The 22615-nt window shown below is 25.3% G+C and overlaps 1 protein-coding gene across 6 annotated transcripts; it reads right to left on the reverse strand.

Moving 5' to 3' along the window:
• Positions 1-290: 290 nt before the first annotated feature.
• LOC126919371 (tetratricopeptide repeat protein 14 homolog) lies at positions 291-21992 on the reverse strand. Of its 6 annotated transcripts, XM_050728490.1 has the most exons (15): positions 21699-21992; positions 21353-21469; positions 20452-20567; positions 20261-20384; positions 20003-20186; positions 19515-19799; positions 19221-19441; positions 18295-18423; positions 17823-17925; positions 16820-17744; positions 14577-15002; positions 14351-14488; positions 6305-6493; positions 6085-6230; positions 291-1905 (listed from the first exon to the last, which is right to left on the reverse strand). In XM_050728490.1, exons 2-15 carry the CDS (start codon positions 21419-21421, stop codon positions 1790-1792), a joined length of 3171 nt encoding a protein of 1056 aa, XP_050584447.1. In that variant the 5' UTR covers positions 21422-21469; positions 21699-21992; the 3' UTR covers positions 291-1789. The 6 variants fall into 6 exon arrangements, with proteins under 6 accessions (XP_050584447.1, XP_050584449.1, XP_050584445.1 ...); XM_050728492.1 differs by lacking the exon at positions 18295-18423; XM_050728488.1 differs by having other exon boundaries at positions 16820-17925.
• Between the last annotated feature and the right edge of the window lie 623 nt (positions 21993-22615).

The following is a 22615-nucleotide window of genomic DNA, read 5'->3' on the forward strand; positions in this document are numbered from 1 at the left end:
CCCATGTCTATGAATATTTATTACCATTGCCAGCCGGATACCCGTAAAATATTTGTTTTCATTGGTAAGTAAATAATACTGGATGACTATAGATTAAAAATAATGTAAAAAATATATTTTTTTGTATTCTATAAAAGTGGATTATAATAAAATTAAAAAATAAATAAAAATTCTTTAATCTATGAACAAAAAATGTAAATGATGATTAGTATTTAATTTAATAGTAAAGATTGACAATATAGTTCAACGATTGTACTTATCTTTGTACATTTTATTATCGAATAAAGGTATTTTAAATTGTGATTCATTTATTATATTATTCTACATTGATAATTAAGTAAGATAAACAATTATATTGATAAAATAAGCTAACTAAATGTTAATCTCCAGTCAGCATGAGCAATACATACGTTTAATAAAACTTATTACAATTTATAGAGATTGATATTTTACTATAAAAGAAATTATAGTTCCTAAAATTAGGGATAAATATTTTCAATTTGCTTCTTTTCAATTCGGCATCATATTTATTACTTTTACGAAATCTAAAACTTAGTACTTAGAATTCTTAATTTAGGCTTGAAATAAAATATATTTACTTGAAAATCTATAATAAATGTGTTCATTTCTTACCTTTAAATTATGTTTATATAAATACATCATATTGGGAATTCTACATTATATTAATAAAAAGCACTAACAAACAGATAAATGTTGAAAAAAGAATGTAATAAATGTCAGAATAAGATTATTTTTTTAATTCCATGTTACTCTTCATATAAAAATAAAAACTTCTTATGTGATAAAAGTTTATTACGAGTTTATAACATTTAAAGGTAAAAAGTGATAATACAGTTAACAGTTTGTATGATAATATATGAATAAAAGTTTTAATTTGAAAATATATGGAACTCAATTTATCTATATATCAAATTGTAAGTAAGCGAAGCAAATTTAAATATGCACATATGTATTCCATATTATATATTTATCCAGCAAATTTAAATATGCATATATTCCATGTTATACAATCATTTAACGCACCTTTAATTGCTTAAAGAAATTATAGCCATTATAAGATAGAGTAAATGTATTATCAGATTGTTATTTTTTTGTCACTACATTTTTCTATGCAAACATACAAACAGTTTAGTAGGGTATAATGAAGATGTTCTTAAGTTTCCATAATGCATTTCATCTCGATTAATGCATAATATTTGTATCGAAGACGACGAAAATACATTTCCTTTGCTACATAAAAAATAGCTTTAAACTAATATGTATGATTATTATGATTCATACGTTCAAAGATAAAATTATTTAAGTTACAATTTTTTTTTCTTTAACTTAAATGCTCCTATATCAGAAATCTTGTAATTAATATTGTATTAGCTTCAATAAATTATTTATAAAAACTGTGAGTAAAATAAATCTATAAGAGTTATATATATATTTTTAACTAAACAGACTTTCATATAGAAAAGATCTAATACTTTCATTATTATTGAAAATATCAAAATAGATTAAAGAAATATTTTATACATATGTCTGCTACTGATATCTTCAATTAATTCAAAAAATACAGCAGTTAACTGTTACTTTCATTATAGATGCCATATTGCAACAGTTATGTATAGTCTATAACAATTATATAACTTTTACTATATTTCTGTTAATGGAAAATACCAGTATAGATCTCTTTGCTTAATTTTATTTCAAATATCATCAGTGACGACATCTCTGTACTAATTTTTTAAATTACATTTATAACTAACAAATAGTACATATGTCAAACCTTTCTTTTACGTAATTTCGCTTTTGCTTCTTTTAATAGAAGATCAAATGTGTTATCTTCACTATTCTGTAACATGTGCCCACTATTAAATGAACTGCTTGCCATGCCATCTGTAAAAAATAACATCATATTAGAATATTCTAATATGATTTTGCAATAGAATATATGTATTATCTATAATTATTATTTTAAACTTTATATTTCATTTGAATAATGAGAAACAGGTCACTATTAGATAATTCTAATTTATTAATGAATTTAAGAAAATTTCTCAATTTTAAGATCTGTTCAGGACAGATTTTTGCTCAAATATAACGAGGTAACAATTCATTTTCTGTGAATATTTCTTTATTTTATATCGAATTGTAAAAGATAGTGCAATGTGACAATAACTTTAACTTTTACAAAAATAAAACACAATTAAAAAAAATACAAAGATAATAGTCTTGAAATATTAGCATATAAAACTTCATTTGAGATAGAAAGGAATCAAATTTTGTAATAGTAATTAGCTACTATCGAATGTCATACATTTTTAAAAAATTGTTTATTACAATAGTAAATCATATGTAATTTGATATAGATTGATGAACCAATAATATTAATAACATTATAATTAATATATATAGTTAAATATTAGTTTCGATAGATAAAGATGTAATGTACTTTAGTTATTCAAAATGCAGAAACTAACACTACAGTTATTCTACTAATAAATTTTATTATTCCTTTAATTATTTAAATACTATTTTTTTATATTAGGCACAATATCTTTTATAAAAGACTTTGATTCTATTGGTGAAATAAACATTTGTATGATATCATTTAAGATATAAATTTAATTATTATACAAAAATATAAATATATCTTTGAAACTTGGGATTTGTATTTGTATATTTCTGTAAACAATTTGAAATATTGATAGAACAAAATTATTAAATAATTGAAATTGGAAATGGTATGACAATACAAGAATGAATTTGTTACTTATTATACAAATTTGAAATATATATTCAATTATAAATGCCATGCAATTATACCTGTATTCAAAAATTTTTTATATGAAAAATATTATATAATGACGTATGAACAAAAATTCATGAGTTGACAAGTTCATGAACTGACTCCCAATCAGGATTGTTCACCTCGACCACGGCGGCAAGTTTTATGATCACAGTTCAGGTAGATGCCAACATAAAAATTATGCTAATTATCATAGTTCGTCATATTTATAAAACAAATTCAAATTGACCATTATTTAAACTAGCAATTTTTATATAATTAAACGTTTCTATATAATACAACTTCGCCGTTTGATTTATATCGTTCAAAAATTTCAGTAATTAAAAATTGTGAGATTAATATTTTTCGCGACTTTTTAATTTTACATCGGGTTTAACTACGAGATTTCAAGCTTTTACTATTCCATGGTGTTCTCCTCAGTTCTCAGTAATTATAGCGGATTTTACATCAAATTCGTTCATGAACTATATAATACACTGTTACTGTATACACTTGGAAAATAAAATAAAATCGCAACCGTAACGCATAATATTATAAATATACCCGCATACTTCTTCATATCTTTATAGAATGTTTAAGATGATAAATATTGTTTACAAAATATTTGTTACCAATTTTAAGTCTTGGACAATCTTCCAATCAAGTAATAAAATACTATATTTCAATAAAGACAAGGACATTCTTCATTTATAGGGTGAAACAAAACATGATTAATTTATGAACATTTTTTTTTTATGATAAAATGGTTCAAAGAGAGCTTTAAGATGATTATGATAAATTTTTTGTCAAATCTCTTCTTTTTTTTTGAGTTTTCAAAATCATCTTCAGCTTTTTGTAAATAAATCTGCAATTTTTCTGCATCTATTTTTCAGTGGATATTGAGACGAATTCAACAAATAGAATAATAAAATATTTTTTTTATCCGAACGGAAGAAACGTTAAAAAAATACTTTTATCTTAATTAAAACGACAGAAAATTAATTACTCTTTAACAGATTTAGACTATTATTTTTTAAATCTTTCCTCAGTTCTGATTATTGGTTTATTTACAAAAAATTGAAAGTAGTGACCTTGATCGGACCACTAACAATAGAATAATTTAAGCTGATCACGTTTCGTGGTTCACCGTGTGTAATAATAATATAGGGTAAGGTAAGTAAAGCGTGACAGCTGAATATTGTCGAAAATGTCGGCGATACAAAAAAATGTTAAAAAGATTTTAAAGTATTCTAGGAACCACAATTTTTCATGTAATTGAATTTTTTGTATACAAAGGGACTAATGACATTTCAAGATTATCACCTTTTTTAAAAATGATACTATATATATTTTTAATATAATATTTTTAATACTATATATATGTTTAAAATGAATTGAACTATAATCACTCAAGGTCAATCTATGTCACAAAAAATTAGGATATATGAAGTTCCATTATGGGTTCATGAAATGTATACAAGTGAGAAAGCAATACTTGGAACTTCTGCTTAAATAATTGTAAATATCGTAAATTGTAAACATTGCAATATTATGAATACAGTTGGAAAGACTTTCTAAAGTCATATAATGACTTTTTCTTTACTTGTGACGTTGATTGACCTTGAATGACTATAGTCATTGAATTCATCTTAAAGTGGCCCATACTTAATAAATTAAAAAATATATAGTTTCATTTTAAAAAATGCTGATAGTTTTGAAATGTCCTTAATCCCTCGATGTACAAAAAATTTAATTATGTGGAAAGTTGTAGCACCGACAACACATTAGATTTTCTTAACTACATTTTTTGTACCACCAATATTTTCGACAATATTTGATTGTCACACTTTACATATATCATCCTGTATACATATACACATATATAATTAACTTTTTTAGACTGTGTAATTTTTCTTAACCGAAATTCGACCAACTGTTTGTACAAATGTTGTTTATAGTTAATAGTAACGCTAATAACTCCCGCCTATATTACCAGGAAGTCATTTTGATTATTTTGTCGGAAAGAAAGATTTTGTAATTTTTCCCAAATGTTTAAAATTAATAATATTTTTTCTTATTTAATTTTAAAAATTATCTTTGACTATATTTTGTATTTGAAATCATTACCTGAATCTGCTATCATATGTTATCATTCTGCTATCATTATTTATACATTATATATTGTATACATTTGTGGAATTATTTATAAGCAAATATCTTAAAGCGTAAAAGCATTGATTTTGAAAAAATATTTAACACGTATTGTCTTTAAGTCAATGCCAAAACCAATACTGACGCGGTGATAATGATTTTTAAAAGCTGAAATTGAAAAAAATTTTCCTAGTATCTTAAGAATTTAAGAAGCGACTTACGAAATATGAAAATTACCAAATTTTTAATAAAAATTGCAGCTATCTAAACACTATTCCGAAAAGTTAATTTTTTAAAATATGTTACCAATAGTATAAAAAGATACTTGATATTTAATTTTAATGTTTGAGGACAGAATATAATATGATAATCTAATTTCGTCAAACTTATTTTCTTTGAGTTTCTCAAACTCACTGCTACTTTTGCAGTATAGTGTAATTGTATTTCGTCATGTATGGATTAAGATCTTGAGGTGACCTAGACATTAAAAAGGTTATGAAATTTAAAAGAAATATTTGGATTATCATCCACATTACAAACACAAAGGTAAGAAAAGGTATTTACTGAAAATGATTAACTATTCCAGACAACATTGAATAATTAAAGTTTATATCAGTACTATTTTAGAAATATTTGCAAGGGGATCTATTTTTTTAATTTTTTTAATATTTGCAATCTATCATTATTAATTTTAACCAATGTATTAACATTGATAAGTAACATTTTAAATCATTACTCATTAATAAACAGGATCTGTGCACTCGCACATCCTAATGGTTCCTTGGTATTATAACATTAGCTAAATATTTGCTATAAATGATATTGTCTAGATAATTCCTGAATTATTCAAACATATACAAATTCGATTTTGGTAAACAATTTTCATTCAGCAATAAATTTCAATATATATGCATATGTATATATGTGTACGTATATATATGTATGTATATCTAAACAGCACATATCAAATATTTTTTCAAGTAGTAACATATGCAGAAGATTATTTGTACTTAAAGATTTTTCAGTAAACTCGTAAAGAAATCTTAGTTAAAATCAGATCTTTATTACAATTTCCTAAAGCAAATTGCTACTTTATATGTATGTATATGTATATAATGTAATATAATTATTCTTACCAAGATCAGCATATTTTACTTTGCAAAAAGCCCGACGACCTCCAAAACATAAATCATATCTAGGTAAAGTGGGATCATCATTGCCATGTTCTACAGCTTCATATGCGTCATTTTTATAAGCAAAGGTTACAAAACCATAATTGTCACTAAAATATAAAAGATATTTAGTTTAGGATATTCAATGAGTATAACAAAGAATTACAAAATATCAGAAAGTTACCCATGTTCGCGGAAATGTATACTAATATCTACTACAGGACCAAAAATTTCAAATCTTCTACGTAAATCAGCTTTAGTGATTGCTTCATCCAAGCGCCCAACGTAAATCACTCTTCTCTCTTCCACTTGTTTTTGTTTCTCTCGGTCGTACCAATTATCATAAGATCGGCGGTATGAAGTTGTTGGTGATCTAACATAAATAAAAATGTAAAACGTTACGTTAAATAAATAAGTCAACATTGAAAAATTATAATAACTTTTCTATACTTCCTTTAGCTAATACTATTGTAGTAAGTAACTTATACTTATTTTCTAAATAGTCATTTACTTCGCATATGTATTTTTCAATAATGTGATATATAAACAGTTCAATAAAACCAACAGTCCGGAATAAAATGATAGCGTACTCAATATTCTTGTTCATTTCTAAAAAGGTACATGAATTAAAATATCCTAATATATTCTCCATAGTCTATATGGAATGCTCAAAAATTGTTTGTCGTGGCCTACACTTTTTCTATACTTTCGAATCGCTGGAGATCTATTAAGAATGTTACTGCAAAACTAAACTCGATCTTGAATTTCAGGGTTAAATTTTTGTATTGCATCGTGTAAAAACAAATTTCATCTATGTTATGATCTATATACATATGTACATAAAAGGTAAACCCTTTGACTGACACATTTATCAACGCCCAACCCAAATCATTATATTTAGAAACGTAAAATTTGGAAATAATATTTCTTTCATGATGTCGGCATAAGATAAGAAAAGATTTTTGGGAAGACGAACCCTGAGGGAATATAAAGGGGGTAGAATTTGTTTTAAAAGGATAACCGTATCTCTAAAGCCACTAAAGTTAGAGTTGTCTACTCAAGTCAAAGAGACGAGATATTCATAATTCATAAATGTTCAGAGAGTAATAAACGTAAATTTACCATAAAAATAAATATCGTTTGGCTAAAGCCGCGGACAGGCAGCTAGTATATTACTATAAAGAAAATGAGTTTTAGTTGTCCCAATAACTGTGGTATAATAGGCAATAATTGTGAAATTAGATTCACTTTCTAGAAAATCAAGTTTGAGAATTTCTATCTATCAAGTATAGCTAATTATAATTGAGCTTGTCTAATTCCGGATTGAACAAAGTAAATCATTGACAAAAGATTATTCTTCATATAAAAATAAGTAAGAAATGCAAAATAAATGTTAAGTTTTCGAAAAAGGTAAATTTGAAAATGTATTATGTGCGTATATCAGATCAGTTCTTAACTAAACATGTTTAAACTATACTTTCTTGAAAACAAAGCTTGATACGAAAAATTTTCATTTTACACTTCTCGCACGTAGAATAACCACCTGTTAATTGTTCACTCACACCTAGTAATTGACAAGTAATTAGCCAAGTTAAAATATATTTGATAAATTTTCAAGCCCGATTTTCTCGAAAACGAAGCATTATATAAAAAAATTTTATTCTAAATTTTCGACTTCCTTTTTAACATAAAATCATCCTACCGCCGACTGTACCAGAATTGCTGGGTACCTTTCATAGAATTAATGAAATTTTAATAGCTTTTTCTAAGAGAACGGTTGAGTTATAACTCACGGTCCTCTGAAACTTTTGATTCTCATAGTGAATAGAATATGATACATTAGAAAAAAATTCATCTTAAATTTCAAGGCCAAAGTCAATGTTGCAGTAACTTTTTAAAAGAGATTTCCATCAATCCGAAGATGTAGAATAACCTTCAAAACGATAACAAATGAATTTTTAACATTATGTAAATATATTACACATCACAACATATGAAAACATACATATAGAATGTTGCTTTTGTAGAAATTCATATTTAGTGAGACAAAATCATAGTACATTTGTGCTCATAAAATATCTTATTAGATACTTTCATTTGTGAAAATATATAATACAGAGCATATTTTTTGCTAGTGTTGTAACATCTTATCTTACGTAAAACCGTGAAAATGGGACTAGAAAAGGCTGTAAATAACAGTAACAGAATTTTGCTATTAAAATTAGTCAGTAGTCTCGGAAAAGACAAAAAAAAAGGGGGGGGGGACAATAATTGAAATATTTAATAACTTAACATGTTACAAATAAAGTTATTTAAAAAATATAAAGTCATCCCTATTTTTTCTATATTTTTATACTATTGATACTTATATTTTATATAAAGAACTAATCCTACTGAACTATATAAATATATGAACTAATATGCAAGAATATGTATTAGTTAGCTTTAGATTAAAATGTTTTAATCAAAACGATACGTATGTTATCATAATTTCTTAGTTCTACCAGAGAAAGCAAAAATTACTTCACTTAAAAAAGATACAACCAGATTGTCATTATAATTTCGAAATCTCGCGAATAGTATGATCTTGGTAAAACATTTCCTTTTATCATTTTGTTTGTTCCTTCCAACAATTTGATTTTATCTTTTGTCTTTTCATACGTGTATATAAAAAGAGAAATATTTAGACGCTCCTATTTACATACTTCTGTATAAATACAGACCAAAGTTGTAATCCTTTCTCACGATTATTTTACAAATTGTTCGTCATTAAAAAAAATGTTTCAAATAAAATTTGTTCAATTTCGAGACGATCTTCAATCGCGAAGAAACACGTCAACGGGAGTCCTAAATTCCCGTTACGATTATAATAATCGACGCTGCGAATAGATCGATGATCCCCTGATTTCCATTGAGATAATAGGGGTGGTTGAGTTGGTATAACGCTGCAATTAACAGGGTTATAAAATATACAGGGTGGTTGGTAACTGGTGGCACAAGCGGAAAGAGAGTGATTCTACGCGAAAAAAGAAGTCGAAAATATAGAATAAAAATTTTTCGTTTGAGGCTTTGTTTTCGAGAAACTCACCGTGCACTTTTAGTTAGAAAAGTGAGGGTAACGATCCGCGATGCCGATTGGTTATGACCAATGTTAGGAATGAAGATAGGAGGAAGAAGCCTTCTACCAACGTGACTCATGGGCGACATGGCTTATGGGAAAAATCAGCTTTTCCGTTAGGCAACTACTCGTTTTTCCCATTAGGTAACTACCTGCTTCTCTGTAATTTGTAAGAATGTGCAATAGACCTAAGGACTGTTTTCAGTACTAGCTATAAACCAAAAATACCTGCAGGATTAAAATTTTCTGCAAGCTCGACTGCAATAAGACTCGGTTTATGGTTTATTGATAATGGTTATTTATGGTATAAGACTTAGGTTTATTGAGGGTCTCTCTAATGATGCTTGGGCCTTGACGGTCAGACAATGAAGGACGTCGCGCGGACCATTTCATGCGTCGTAACAAAAATTTTCTTTCTAATTTTCTATGCGAAGCAATATTTTGATTAGTCTCCTACACATGAAAAAATTTCATTCCTTTATAACTTATACGCAAACAGAATTTCATTTTTAAAAATTGATTTCTCTATGGTAATTACATTACCTTTCACAAAACTATATAATTTTTGTAGGGAGCATTTCTGAAATTTTAATTATAATCAATGTTTCTCAAGTGATAAAATTATATGAAACATTCTATATATACAGTGTGCCAATAACGTTTATATTTGCCGGTTTTACCTAGTAAACATTTTTTAGTGTTTTTCAAAGACACAACCCAATGAATAATTTACCGTTTGAAAAATCTGTTAGCAATTATGAAAGGAAATTTCATTTTATAGACAATGTTAATTAGCTGAACTTATGTGGATTAATTTATTATTTACATTTTTTATCACTTTCGTGTTTTTCTTTGCATATATTTATATTTGTGTACAGTGATTCATACGGAGATAACGTCATAAGTATGAAGTAATGACTTATGGCAATTATGTATGTCGCAAATTATCTCGAACATATTTGATGATGTAAGACTTGTTGTTCTATTCCTTTATATTTATCGTTATTTATTGTTAAACAAAAAGAAAAAATATCACAAGTAACATAATTTATAAAAATCCTCTATCTATAAAAAAATGACTACTGGTATATTATGGCTCACTACACAAGCATTAACTTTAGCGAAAATTAGTTCAGACAAATGCTATACATGAATGTGGTACTACATAATCCGATATTCAATGTTTTACTGTCACTTGTACATATATACAAGAATATGGACGATATCCCGAAAGTATATATCATACAACATAAAGGTATACATTTATATCGAAAGACGAAGAAATAGTAACAGATATTAAATATACATACTTATTATAGTATATAATACTTATATACCGTACTTTATTTTAAATTATAATGTAATAAACATAATTCCTCTACGTTGACTGCTAAAAATTTTGATCTATACTAAGCGTAACAATATTTCCTGCATTAGATTATCCAAAACTTAGGATTTAAAACGTTTAAAACAATTGCTCTTTTATGATTTCTCATCCATTGGTCTTCTCACGATATTCCCAGGGATAATGCTTATAATAATTATGTCAATAAGAAAGGATAATTAATTCATATTTCTAGTGCAGAAAATATTGTTACATCTATTAGGTTAAAATTTCAACTAGACAATATCCAGCGGTGGTGTTTAGCCTTTTTGCACTTGTGAGTCGGTGAAAATAGAAAAATTATTTCAGAGACCCCAAGCAGAAATAAAAACTGTATATATATAATAACTTTTATATCATAACTTTATAATAGTATTATCTCAGGCGTGTAAACAGTAATAACTTTCGCGTAGAGCGACAGGGAATTTCTGACGGACCGGTTCCGGTTTGTGGACTAGCGCGGCGTAGATGTAGAGAAGTTGTTTTCAGTATTATAACTTAACATAAAATATCTATCTTTGTTACTACTTGTTTATCTTTTAATATAAACGTATATCTGTATGTTATATAAAATGTACTTTCGGGGCCCGACTCGTTTATTCGTGACTGAATACATTATATACATGTAGGTATATACATGTAGTGGGATACCATATCAGATCCCATCCGATTCTGGCTAATATTTTCCGACCCGAACCGAACTAGGATATCTATGATTTTTGAGAATCCGAGCACTACTATATTAATAATTTCTATATTTATAAAAATTGGAATATTTCCATTTTGTTTCTGAATAATTTTTATTTACAATAAATCCTCATGAAGACAAATTTTTATTATCTCAACATTTATAAAATTTATTCCTATCTACTTCTTCTCTTCAATTATTTATCTTTCACCAAATATAATTACTTTTTTATTTTTAAATAATTTATTTATTTCATTATATACAAATTTAAATTTTTCAATTAAAAAATTATTTGGATGCTCATCAATTTTTAATTCTTTACTATTTATTTTAACAATATATAGAAATAAAAATTTATTTTTATTATTTATAACTATTTATTTAACTTCATTTCTTAATTTAATTTTAATTCTAAAATTTTATAATATTAAAAATTTAAATTTCAATAATATTTCATTAAATTCTTATTATCTATTAATTCTAATATTACTTATATATGCAACATTTGCCATTATTTGCAACATTTATATTAAAATGAGAATTTATTTATACTTTAAATATAAATTTTAGAAATAATTTAATTTTTCTTTTAATATTATCAAGTATATTAATACTTTGAAATTATTTTATTTTATTTAAATTTATAATTTTAAAATTTAAATTTAATAAAATACCTAAAATTAATTTTATATGTATAAAAAAATTTTCTTTAACTATTTTAATAATTTATTCATTTATATTTATATTATTTAATTTAATTTAATTTAATATAAATTTTATTTAATCTTTAAATTTGCAATTTAAAATTTTTCTTAAATTTATTTATAAAATTTATAAAATAAATTTAATTTTTATTTATTTAATATTTAATTAAATTAAATATTTAATTAAAATTTTTAATTAAAATATTTAATTAAAATTAAATTTATAAAATAAATTTAAATATAAATTAGTATTAGAAAAATTTTAATTTTCATTAATAAATTTACAATTTATTTCTTTTTCAGACATAATACTTAAACATTAAAATTTTAAAGATTTTATGTTAATTTAAAAACTATTAATCTTCAAAATTAAAAATATAAATAAATTTATAAATCTTAATAAAAAAATGATTAATATCAACTAACCATAAAAATATTGGAATAATATATTTTATTTTCGCTATATGATCAGGAATAATTGGTTCATCTATAAGTTTACTAATTCGAATAGAATTAAGACATCCAGGAATATGAATTAATAATGATCAAATTTATAATTCTTTAGTAACAAGACATGCATTTTTAATAATTTTTTTTTATAGTTATACCATTTATAATTGGAGGATTTGGTAATTACTTAATTACCCTCCTCTATCTTCATATTTATTTCATTCATCACCATCAATTGATATCGCAATTTTCTCTTTACATATAACAGGAATTTCTTCTATTATTGGATCATTAAATTTTATTGTAACTATTTTAATAATAAAAAATTTTTCATTAAATTATGATCAAATTAATTTATTCTCATGATCAGTATGTATTACAGTTATTTTATTAATTTTATCTTTACCAGTACTAGCTGGAGCAATTACTATATTACTATTTGATCGAAATTTTAATACTTCATTTTTTGATCCTATAGGAGGGAGAGATCCAATTCTTTATCAACATTTATTTTGATTTTTTGGTCATCCAGAAGTGATTTCATTTCATTTTCAATTTTAAAGATTTCATTTTCAATTTTAAAAATGGAAGTTAAATTTCTTTTATAACAAAAATTTAAAATATTACAACTAATAATGTAATGTATCAAAATGATTTTAAACGACATTAAAGACTTCCAAAAAATTCTACCCAATAAAGCAATGAAATCAATTTGCAGCGAGCATGTATTACAGAGTTTTATTCCTAAAATATGGTCAAGAATCTATCAATTAACTACCTATTTAAATCTCCAGATTTGTCCATTTAAATTTCTTTCTATAAGGTCACGTAAAGAACATCATTTATCAAATTTAATCTATTATTGATAATATACATCATAGAATTTGAGTTGAATTTGAACATTAATGCTTATATAATATTTATGACAAAATTCTAGATACTTCTGAAAAAAGGACTTGAAAGTTTATTGATATTTCAAGATAACACATCAAACATTGTTTGTGAATCTTTTGTTGTGAAAATATTTTGCTTATAATTAAAATATTAGAGATGATTTTGAAAAAAGTGCAATATTACACTATGTGATTCTCTTCCATATACTATACTAAATTAATCACATTCATACTGGATGTCTAAATTTCGTTCAAATATGCAAGTATTTCATGTGAAAACATGCTTAGATAATTGTTCTGGTGCCAAAAGATACAGATCTTGTTATCTAGCTAGTAAAAGTGTCAATTTCATTCCTACATGTGGAATTTTATTATAATACTCTGTCTGTCATTATTCTCAAATTATTAGGTAGTCGTTTGAAATTAAATTTGCTACATATCATGAAAAGAGATAGTGGATCTGAAATATAAAATCTCATCTTTAGCAATTTATCTATTAAAAAATTCTGTTTAGCTGATAGATACATGTAAGTATATGTCAAAGACTAGAGACACATAATAAACGAAAAAAACAACTTTTAAAATATGAACCTTTCAAAAAGTATTGCTGTTAGTTTGGACTAAATATACTACAGCTGGTGAAAAAAAAAAAAAGAAAAAAAAACAGAAAAAATAACGACAACGGTGCTGCCACCAGACTGACATGGATTTCACGCTATACATATGTATATGATTCTATATTTTTTGATCGCGTGTATTGCCAACACTTAGTTTTCATATTTCAGATCCACTATCTGTCCCCATGATACCTACCAAATTTCATCTCGATCAGCCACCTAATAGTTACAGAATTCCAATTCCACTTCCTTTTTATAAATAAAAATTTAGCAATCTTTTTAATAACTACTATAGTTATAAATTTCAAAGTTTGTATATTTTGAAAACGTTATAAATACAAAAAAAAAACGTTATAAATACAAAAAAATCATTTACCTTCTCCAATCTCTGTAGCTATGATAACTTCCTGCAGAATGTTGTCTATGCCTGTCGTAACTTATATAGTGTCTCCTATCTCGTCTTCTTCTCCTTTTTGACCATTTAATTCTTCCGAAATTTGAACGAGATGAAGATCTGTAATCATTTTTACAACTTTGTTAAATTGAAGAATTGATCGCTTTCATTAAATTTTTATTAAAAAATCTATTTCATAACTATATACCTGGAACAACTAGAATATCGAGAGGATGATTGGGATCTTGATCTAGTCGATCTAGAACGTGATCGTGAATATCTTGATTCCGAACTGAAAGAAGACCTCGTATCTGAACGTGAGCGACAACGGAAATGTGAACGCGAACGTGAGCGTGAACGCGGACGTGAACGCGAACGTGAACTCGAACGTGAACGCGAACGTGAATGTGAACGCGATGACCAACTACTGCTTGAGCTAACGGAGCTACGCCGATGACTTATTCTTCGATGACGTGTATTACTTCGTTTATGAGATCTACTTCGATTGCTACTACTTCTGCTTCTGCTTCTACTCTTGCTTTTACTTTTACTTCTTGACTTAGATCGATTTGAGTTGGAACCAATCCCGTGCTTTTTATTAGATCGTTGATTTTTATCCCGTACATTATTATCCCTGAAAATTATGAAATTTTATAGTAATATACATTATTAGCAAATATTTACCTAATTTAAATTATACTTCTTCTTAAATTACAAAACATCTTAAAAGAACTCAAAACTAAAGATAAACACTTTTTGAATGTTTCCATTCTTCATTTCAACCAAACCTAGGTACCTATTTATTCATATTCTATTATACTTATGTTTCAACTCAAAGAATTGAGTGATACATAGATAAATATAATTACATTAATTGGTACAAATTAACATCTTCCATTTTACAATACGATAATAGAAAATATTACATTGAATATAAGTATGCTTTTAAACAGTAAAAGATTAAGTTGAATACAATACATATCTCTGGATAACTACATAAAAATTAAAGATATTATTATAAAAAATAGTTTGAAGTTTTAATAAAAATGAAAATGCAATACGTATGTTTTTTAAGATTATTTTAACTAAAAAAGAGGACATTATACAAAATAAATATATTAAGACAGATGATTATAAAAAAGAAAACAAATTTTCATCCATTTATAATAATATTTGGTTGTTTAGTTATATTTAATTACAAGACCAGTTTCTCATAATGGAAGTTCTGAATCCTTTTAAGAAATATACAGGAGAATATGCACAGTAAAGAACACCTAAATATCTACTTTATAATGATATGAAAAATGTTTAAAGCAAAAAATTTCAGCTATAAATTATAATCTTGAACAATAAAAACGTGATTGAATTCCAAAGTTGAGATTACAAAGATACAAAGTGAAATATCAGCTGATATGTACTTTCTGAAACAAGAAATTATTGATTGTGATGCTCTTCAATTATTTTTTTGCTGCTGACAGCAGCATGAACTCTAATTAAACAATTTTATATATCTTCTGAATTAATAATATATTGTCAATAAACATCTTTTCTCATTTTTCTCCAAAGAAAAACGTCCAATGACATCGAAAGTGGTAATATACTTGTGCTAATATAAAGTAAATCTTTATATCCAATCCAATGATTTGGAAATTTTTCATAGAATATTTGAATAGCTATTCATTAAACATTTAATGATCATACACACAGATAATTTGGTAGAAAGATTTAAGCATTACGATCTGTGATCATCCGTTTTAAGGAACTCGGAAGGTATTCATAGACACATATCACTTTGATTGTTTATCAGATAAATAGTAAATTTATAATTTAACACTGATTTAAAGTCATCTCAAGTTTATAAATCAGGTATATTTGAAAATATTATAATATCAACTATAAGATACATTAAAAAAAGATGACTATAAGGAATATTTCTTTCTACTCTTGTTCAAAATTATTCAAAGATTAAAGAAATCATATCATTAGAGACAAAGAAGATATATATTAGGTAGATATCTATTTATACTGAGATACACTGCATAATATGTTATATTATATATTACATTATAACATATACTATAACATATTATAACACATTATACGCATAATATAACATAACCAGCTAATAAGAACTTACATCTGAAATTAATTTATAAATTTAACAACACAAAAATATTTTATATAAAGTACATCATATTCGATGTATTTAAAATCATCTTATTATAGGTTTTTGAGGCCATCTATATTTTAGCTAAAGGTAATATTGACAAAAATGTACGGTACTATATAAAAAAAAAAGATTTCTCTAACATCTCAAAAAATATCTCAAAAGTTTGAAACGAAAATTACGACGAATATATATAACAGGACTTATAAAACATTTTTTAATAAAATAAATAAATAGTTATTTCAGATAACAGCTCTTAACAATCTATATTTTTGTATTTTTACCTTCGTTGCTTGTGTCTCTCATCAACATCTATTAAAGATTTTGGAGGAAATTCAAATACTGTTTCATAAGTTTGAATTCCTATGTCATAAGTGAGTGGTTTTGGACGAACTGTTTTCTCATCTACATCTAATTTTGGTTTTAAAACTGAGACAATTTCTCTTTCTGACCAAATTAAATTTTTAGGGTCATCCTTAATAGGTTCAGTTGTAGTGGAAGCATGATGGATATATACTAATGTCATAGGTTGCAATGGTGAATTTGTTCTACTATTATCACTGCGATTCTGTTCTCTTCTACTTCTATATTCTGCTAAATTTAATTTTTTACGGGGAGGTTTTTTTTCTTCCTCCTTTGTAAATGTCTTTTCGCTATCTTGGACGATTATATTCTGTACCTTATCATGTAAACTATTAGTAGTTGTTACTATATTTTCATTGGAAATAGTCTTTACAACGGGTACTTGTACATTAAGTGGTTTTTTTAATACAGAAACCATTTGTTTCGTTCTTTGACTTCCTGCTTTTATAGATTTTGTTTTACTTAAGACACCTTGTCGTATCTGCAAAATGTTTGCTGCTAGAGCTGAATGTATTTTCATCTGAGGTATTGCATTACTTGTAGATGCATTTTCATTTTGAGAAATAACACAACTGGTAGTATTGTTTGAAATATTAATTTGTTGGCAATTTCCTTTGCTTGCTAATGTTTCTTTTCTACAAATCTTTGTTTCATTTTGCAGTTGTTTTGTAGGTTTATTATCTTGAATATCACTAACTGTTGTAACTCCTGATTGCTCTTCATTATTATCACTTACTTCACCTGATTCCAAACCACTATCCTTCTTTGAATTGCTGTCAGTTGAATATTCTGTATTTTTCATGAAACTTTTATTCAAATCTGATGAAAATGATTGTTTCTCATATGCTGTGTAATAATGAGATGCGCCTTGATTGTCATTCTTAATAGTAATCACTTTTTCTCTAGATTGTTTCTCATACTCACTGTTAGTATCTAAACCTTTAATACAGGAATTCATACTACAATAATCATGATCCAATTGAACTAATCCGCCATCGATTGTTTTACTCTTAGTATTATTTGTCACCTAATATAATACAATAATTATTATATTACTTACACTTATTCAAACATTATGATTATTTAACAATAGTAATAATGTAAATGATATTGATAATAATAATAATAACAAGCGTAATCAACAAAGAAAATTATTGTCATAATAATAATAACACGTAAAAAAATTGTTTACGACTGCAAAGGTGAAGTACAAATAAAATATTTCATAATGTGAGATCCAATTCTAAGAATTCTTCTAATATCTAATTTATATATTCTAACGCTTCAAAAAAGATTAATTGTTTATTATCTTAAACAAGTTAATGATTTAAATGTATTTTTATGCATTAGAAATATATAAAGATGAATATATTGTTACAAATTATTTATACTTAACTATTTTCAATAGCTTGTTTCGAAAAAGTGATGCAGCAGCATCTTGCATACGTGTTCCATTACTGTGACCATTATTTTGATTACTAGACATTGCAGGTATTACTGAAATCATCTTTTTACGTGCAGATGTCTAATATAACATAATACAATATAGTCAATTTTTATGTTTATTTTTATTCCAAATATTGATTTTCTTGTTATATATATATATTTTAATGACAAAAGCAAATATCACAAAATTTAAGCAAAAAATTATTGATTGACATTATTTAATACAGAAAAATCATACAATAATCTGTCTGCAATTATTTTTGAAAGTGAAGTTTCTTTTCACCTTCCCAAATTAATTTTTTGAAAGATTTTACAATAAGAAGAAAAGCTGGAAGATTAGGTGAGTTTCTCTTTATCAAAATTTTATAAGGTCAAGTAATTTCATGCGGATACAAAATTTTGTTCGCAATTAAAATCATCCATGCACTTAAAACTTTAAGACCTTCTACAAAAATCATTTAAAAGCTGATGTGTAGTTGTACAAATAAACAAAAAAAAAGAAATGTATCTGGATTTCTAAAACAACTTTGTAATATAGATGATTTAATATTCAAATTTATACTAATATGAATAATACTGTATTCATAATACTAATGAATCATGGCAAAAAATGTTAAACCACATTCTAGTTTGCAAAATTTTTGAAAAAGAAAAAAGCCATATTGACCTCCTAGCCTTGTTTTTGTAAAAATCTCATCCTGGAAAATTAACTTGAGAAAATAAAATGAGTTACCTTTCAAAATGACTATAAATAGATTACTGTACAACTTTGCTTTAGAAGTTAAATTATATCAGTAAGAAAATGACGGTTTCTCGATTGTGCTTTCATAATTTTTTAATTTTGTTGAAGAGTTTATTAATTAATCATATAATTACCTTTATCTTTTCGATGACTTCTTTGGGTAAAGCATCTTTAATATCTTTATGTAAGTCTGAAATTTGAGGCTGTTTTATACATTGCTGTATTTCATTAGATTTCATAGATAAATCTGGCTCATATTCTGTATTCATTCCAGCAGATGAATAAGTTGATACTAAAGTGCTTTCGGAAGCTTCAAACTGCTCAAGTAAACTCTTAACATCTCCAGCTTCCAGAACTTAATAGCAAGGAAGAAATTATTTACTAATAACTATTGTAAATATATATATAATATCTTTGTTCAAATATACCTGGTAATTGATTTGTAGTTTTATTATTATCTTGGTCACCATTTTGTATATCTTTATTGTGTTGTGAGCATTTTGCTTCCTTTTTCTTTTTTTGCTTTAAAAACAAATTTGCACTAATATCTTTTCCTATACTATCATATTTATGTATATTCTTTTTTGACTTATTTTGACTTTTTGAATGTTTGGGTTCTATTAATGATGATTTTGTTTCTATCTCTATTTTTTTACTATCACTTTCCATAAAGTCATCAATTTTATAATATGAATTACCTTCTGTCATGTATTCTATAAAATATAATATAAAATATAATAGCTCTATATTACAATAAAAGTAGTTACTAATTATATAAAAAACATATTATTGGGTTGGCAACTAAGTGATTGCGGATTTTGTCATTAGGTGGTACTGATTGCCAATCCAGTATATGTCAAATGAAATAAATTTATGCCTTTATTAGTGCTTTTTAAATCTGATGTAGTGTAATTACCCTGAGAAGATGAGAGACAAGATTCTTTCCCTAACTCCTCTTGTTTCATTATAAGCAAATTAGATTCTAAACTATGTATTGCTTGTTCATCCTGAATTATGCTTTCCGCAGTGCAAAAATTTTTTTTATCTGTACCATTCATGCTTAATCCTATAATATCCATGTATTCATCCATGTCTGAAGCCTAAAAAAGAATCATAAATGACAAATTCATTCATTAAAAATAGCAAATTTAACGAACCAAAGAATTAGCAAAACCTGTAAGTAACCAATGTGTTCTTGCCAATCTGTAAGAACTTTTGCAAAATCTTCTTTAATACTATCAATTTTAGAAAGTGTAGAAATTTCTGAATCTGACATTTCATCCACACTCTCATTATGTCTGAAATAACATAATATACAGTAATTAAATTTAAATTTTATGATTTTTATAAAAATATTATACTCACTCATGTTCTTTTTTCCATACATTAGTAGAATTTGTAATATCAAGATGAGTTTCCATATAATCAAAATCATTTTCAACCATATGTATCAATAGGTCTTGGGGTTTTTCCATTAAATTCTGTTGAAATATGATATATATTTATTTTATATATGTTTCAAATTTTAAAAGAAATATTTATACCTGAATTGTTTTAGTAATATTAAACTTTAAATTTATAGTGTATATAATTAATTTAGTATTAATTTAATAATTGTATAGCTTAAAGAAAAATGTTTACACACATTCAAAATTGGTAGGTTCTTTAAAATCACTAAAAATAAATTTTCATTATATAATTATTTTAATATGTTACTTTGTTTTTCTTCTTTGTATTTGTTATATTATATTATTTACTTTTAATATATAAAGTATAAAAGTATAATAAAATAGCAGCAAAATAATAAATGCAGATCTTCTAAATATGTCTAATAATAATCAACTAAGATTATAACAATTATACAATATATATGATTATATCTAAAAACAATTATCCATAGTATTACTCACAATTTAAAATTTCATATAACTATCTGACTCTTTAAACGGACTATAAAATAAGAAAACGTCATATATAAATTCTGTCCAAAATTAATTACACATGTCTATGTATATTTATACATCCATTTTTCAAAACTTATTTAATTATTTATGAATGTCATGCAATAATAACACACTAATTTAAATAAAATATATATGAAGTTAAATTACTAATAATAAAAATATAATGCATAATTTATATCTGATTAATATTCTATAGATGTTTATTATAACATAAAATCTTTATATAAATTTACATTGTTAAAACTCAAATAAAAAATTATGCTAATATTTACTATTTAACAAAAATTTAACACATTTATTACCTGTTCCAAAGATAATGAAAAGTCTGAAAATTGTTCTTCATCGTGAAAATTTAAAAATCCAGTCTCCATGACAACAATTTTCAATGATAAACTAAAAAATTATTGTACAGCAGCAGTCTGTAATTAAAGCATTAAAAAATACAAAAAGCAGAATATTTCATGTCTTGTTTCTAAACAACCACGCGTTTATTTGAGGTTATATTCGAACAAAGTGATTCTAATTTTGCTGTACATGTATTACAATCAATGTATAAAATAATGTATAACTATTTATTATAAACCAAATATTGAAAGTCATTAAAAATTAAATTCAAAAGGAGATAATATGGAATTTACAGTTAATTACCTTTTAGAAGTGTAAAAATATTAACTATCGACAGACATCAAACTGTCAAATGAAATAATATAGAATCCTTAGCGAAAAATTTAAACACGTATGTTAGAAATATTCTATAAAACTATAATTTGTTTGTTTAATATAATATTACGTCTTGATAAAAATTTAATTTGTAATGTCTCTGATGCTACACAATCATCCTGTTTTAATTATGTTATGAGTTTCTTTGTTAGGTTCGAATCACGCTTCTTCACGCGCGTAAGTACGTATACATGACATGGCACACACATCATAAGCGCACGTGTACCAAGTACCAAACACGACCATAAACTATAAGGAAGTATATAAAGCGCCACGCCTCCCAATTACAGAAATATTACTAAATAAAACTATTAATCAATCATTCTGGTCGATCGTTATTGATATAATTTAATTTAGTATAAAATATAATATTAACTATAAAACTGTTTCATATATATAAGTATTATCTTTATATAGTATATATAAGATGAATAACGTGTCGACTATATGTTGTCTACCAATCAGTAGATAGATAACTGTGTACGTATGAAATTTTCATATATAAATATAATTTTTTCATTTAATATTGTATGCTATAAGGTATTACAAATTTTACACATTTAAAATTTTGTACTTGCATAAAAAAAATTATTATATCACATGTGGCCGATACAGTATATAAATATGTGTATGCTTCTCCCGGTTTAATTATCATGTGCATTGACGCATTAATACATAGATACTGCACATGGCATAAGAAACTGAAATTTCTTCTCAGATCCCATAGTATTATTTCTATTTCATATGAAAATAAATACTGAAATGTAGAATGTATAGAATATAAAATGAATAATGCTTTACAATAAAACATGATAATAAGGATACTAATTTTTTATAATATTACA

Source organism: Bombus affinis, chromosome 8 (assembly GCF_024516045.1).
Source record: "Bombus affinis isolate iyBomAffi1 chromosome 8, iyBomAffi1.2, whole genome shotgun sequence".
NCBI lineage: Eukaryota > Metazoa > Arthropoda > Insecta > Hymenoptera > Apidae > Bombus > Bombus affinis.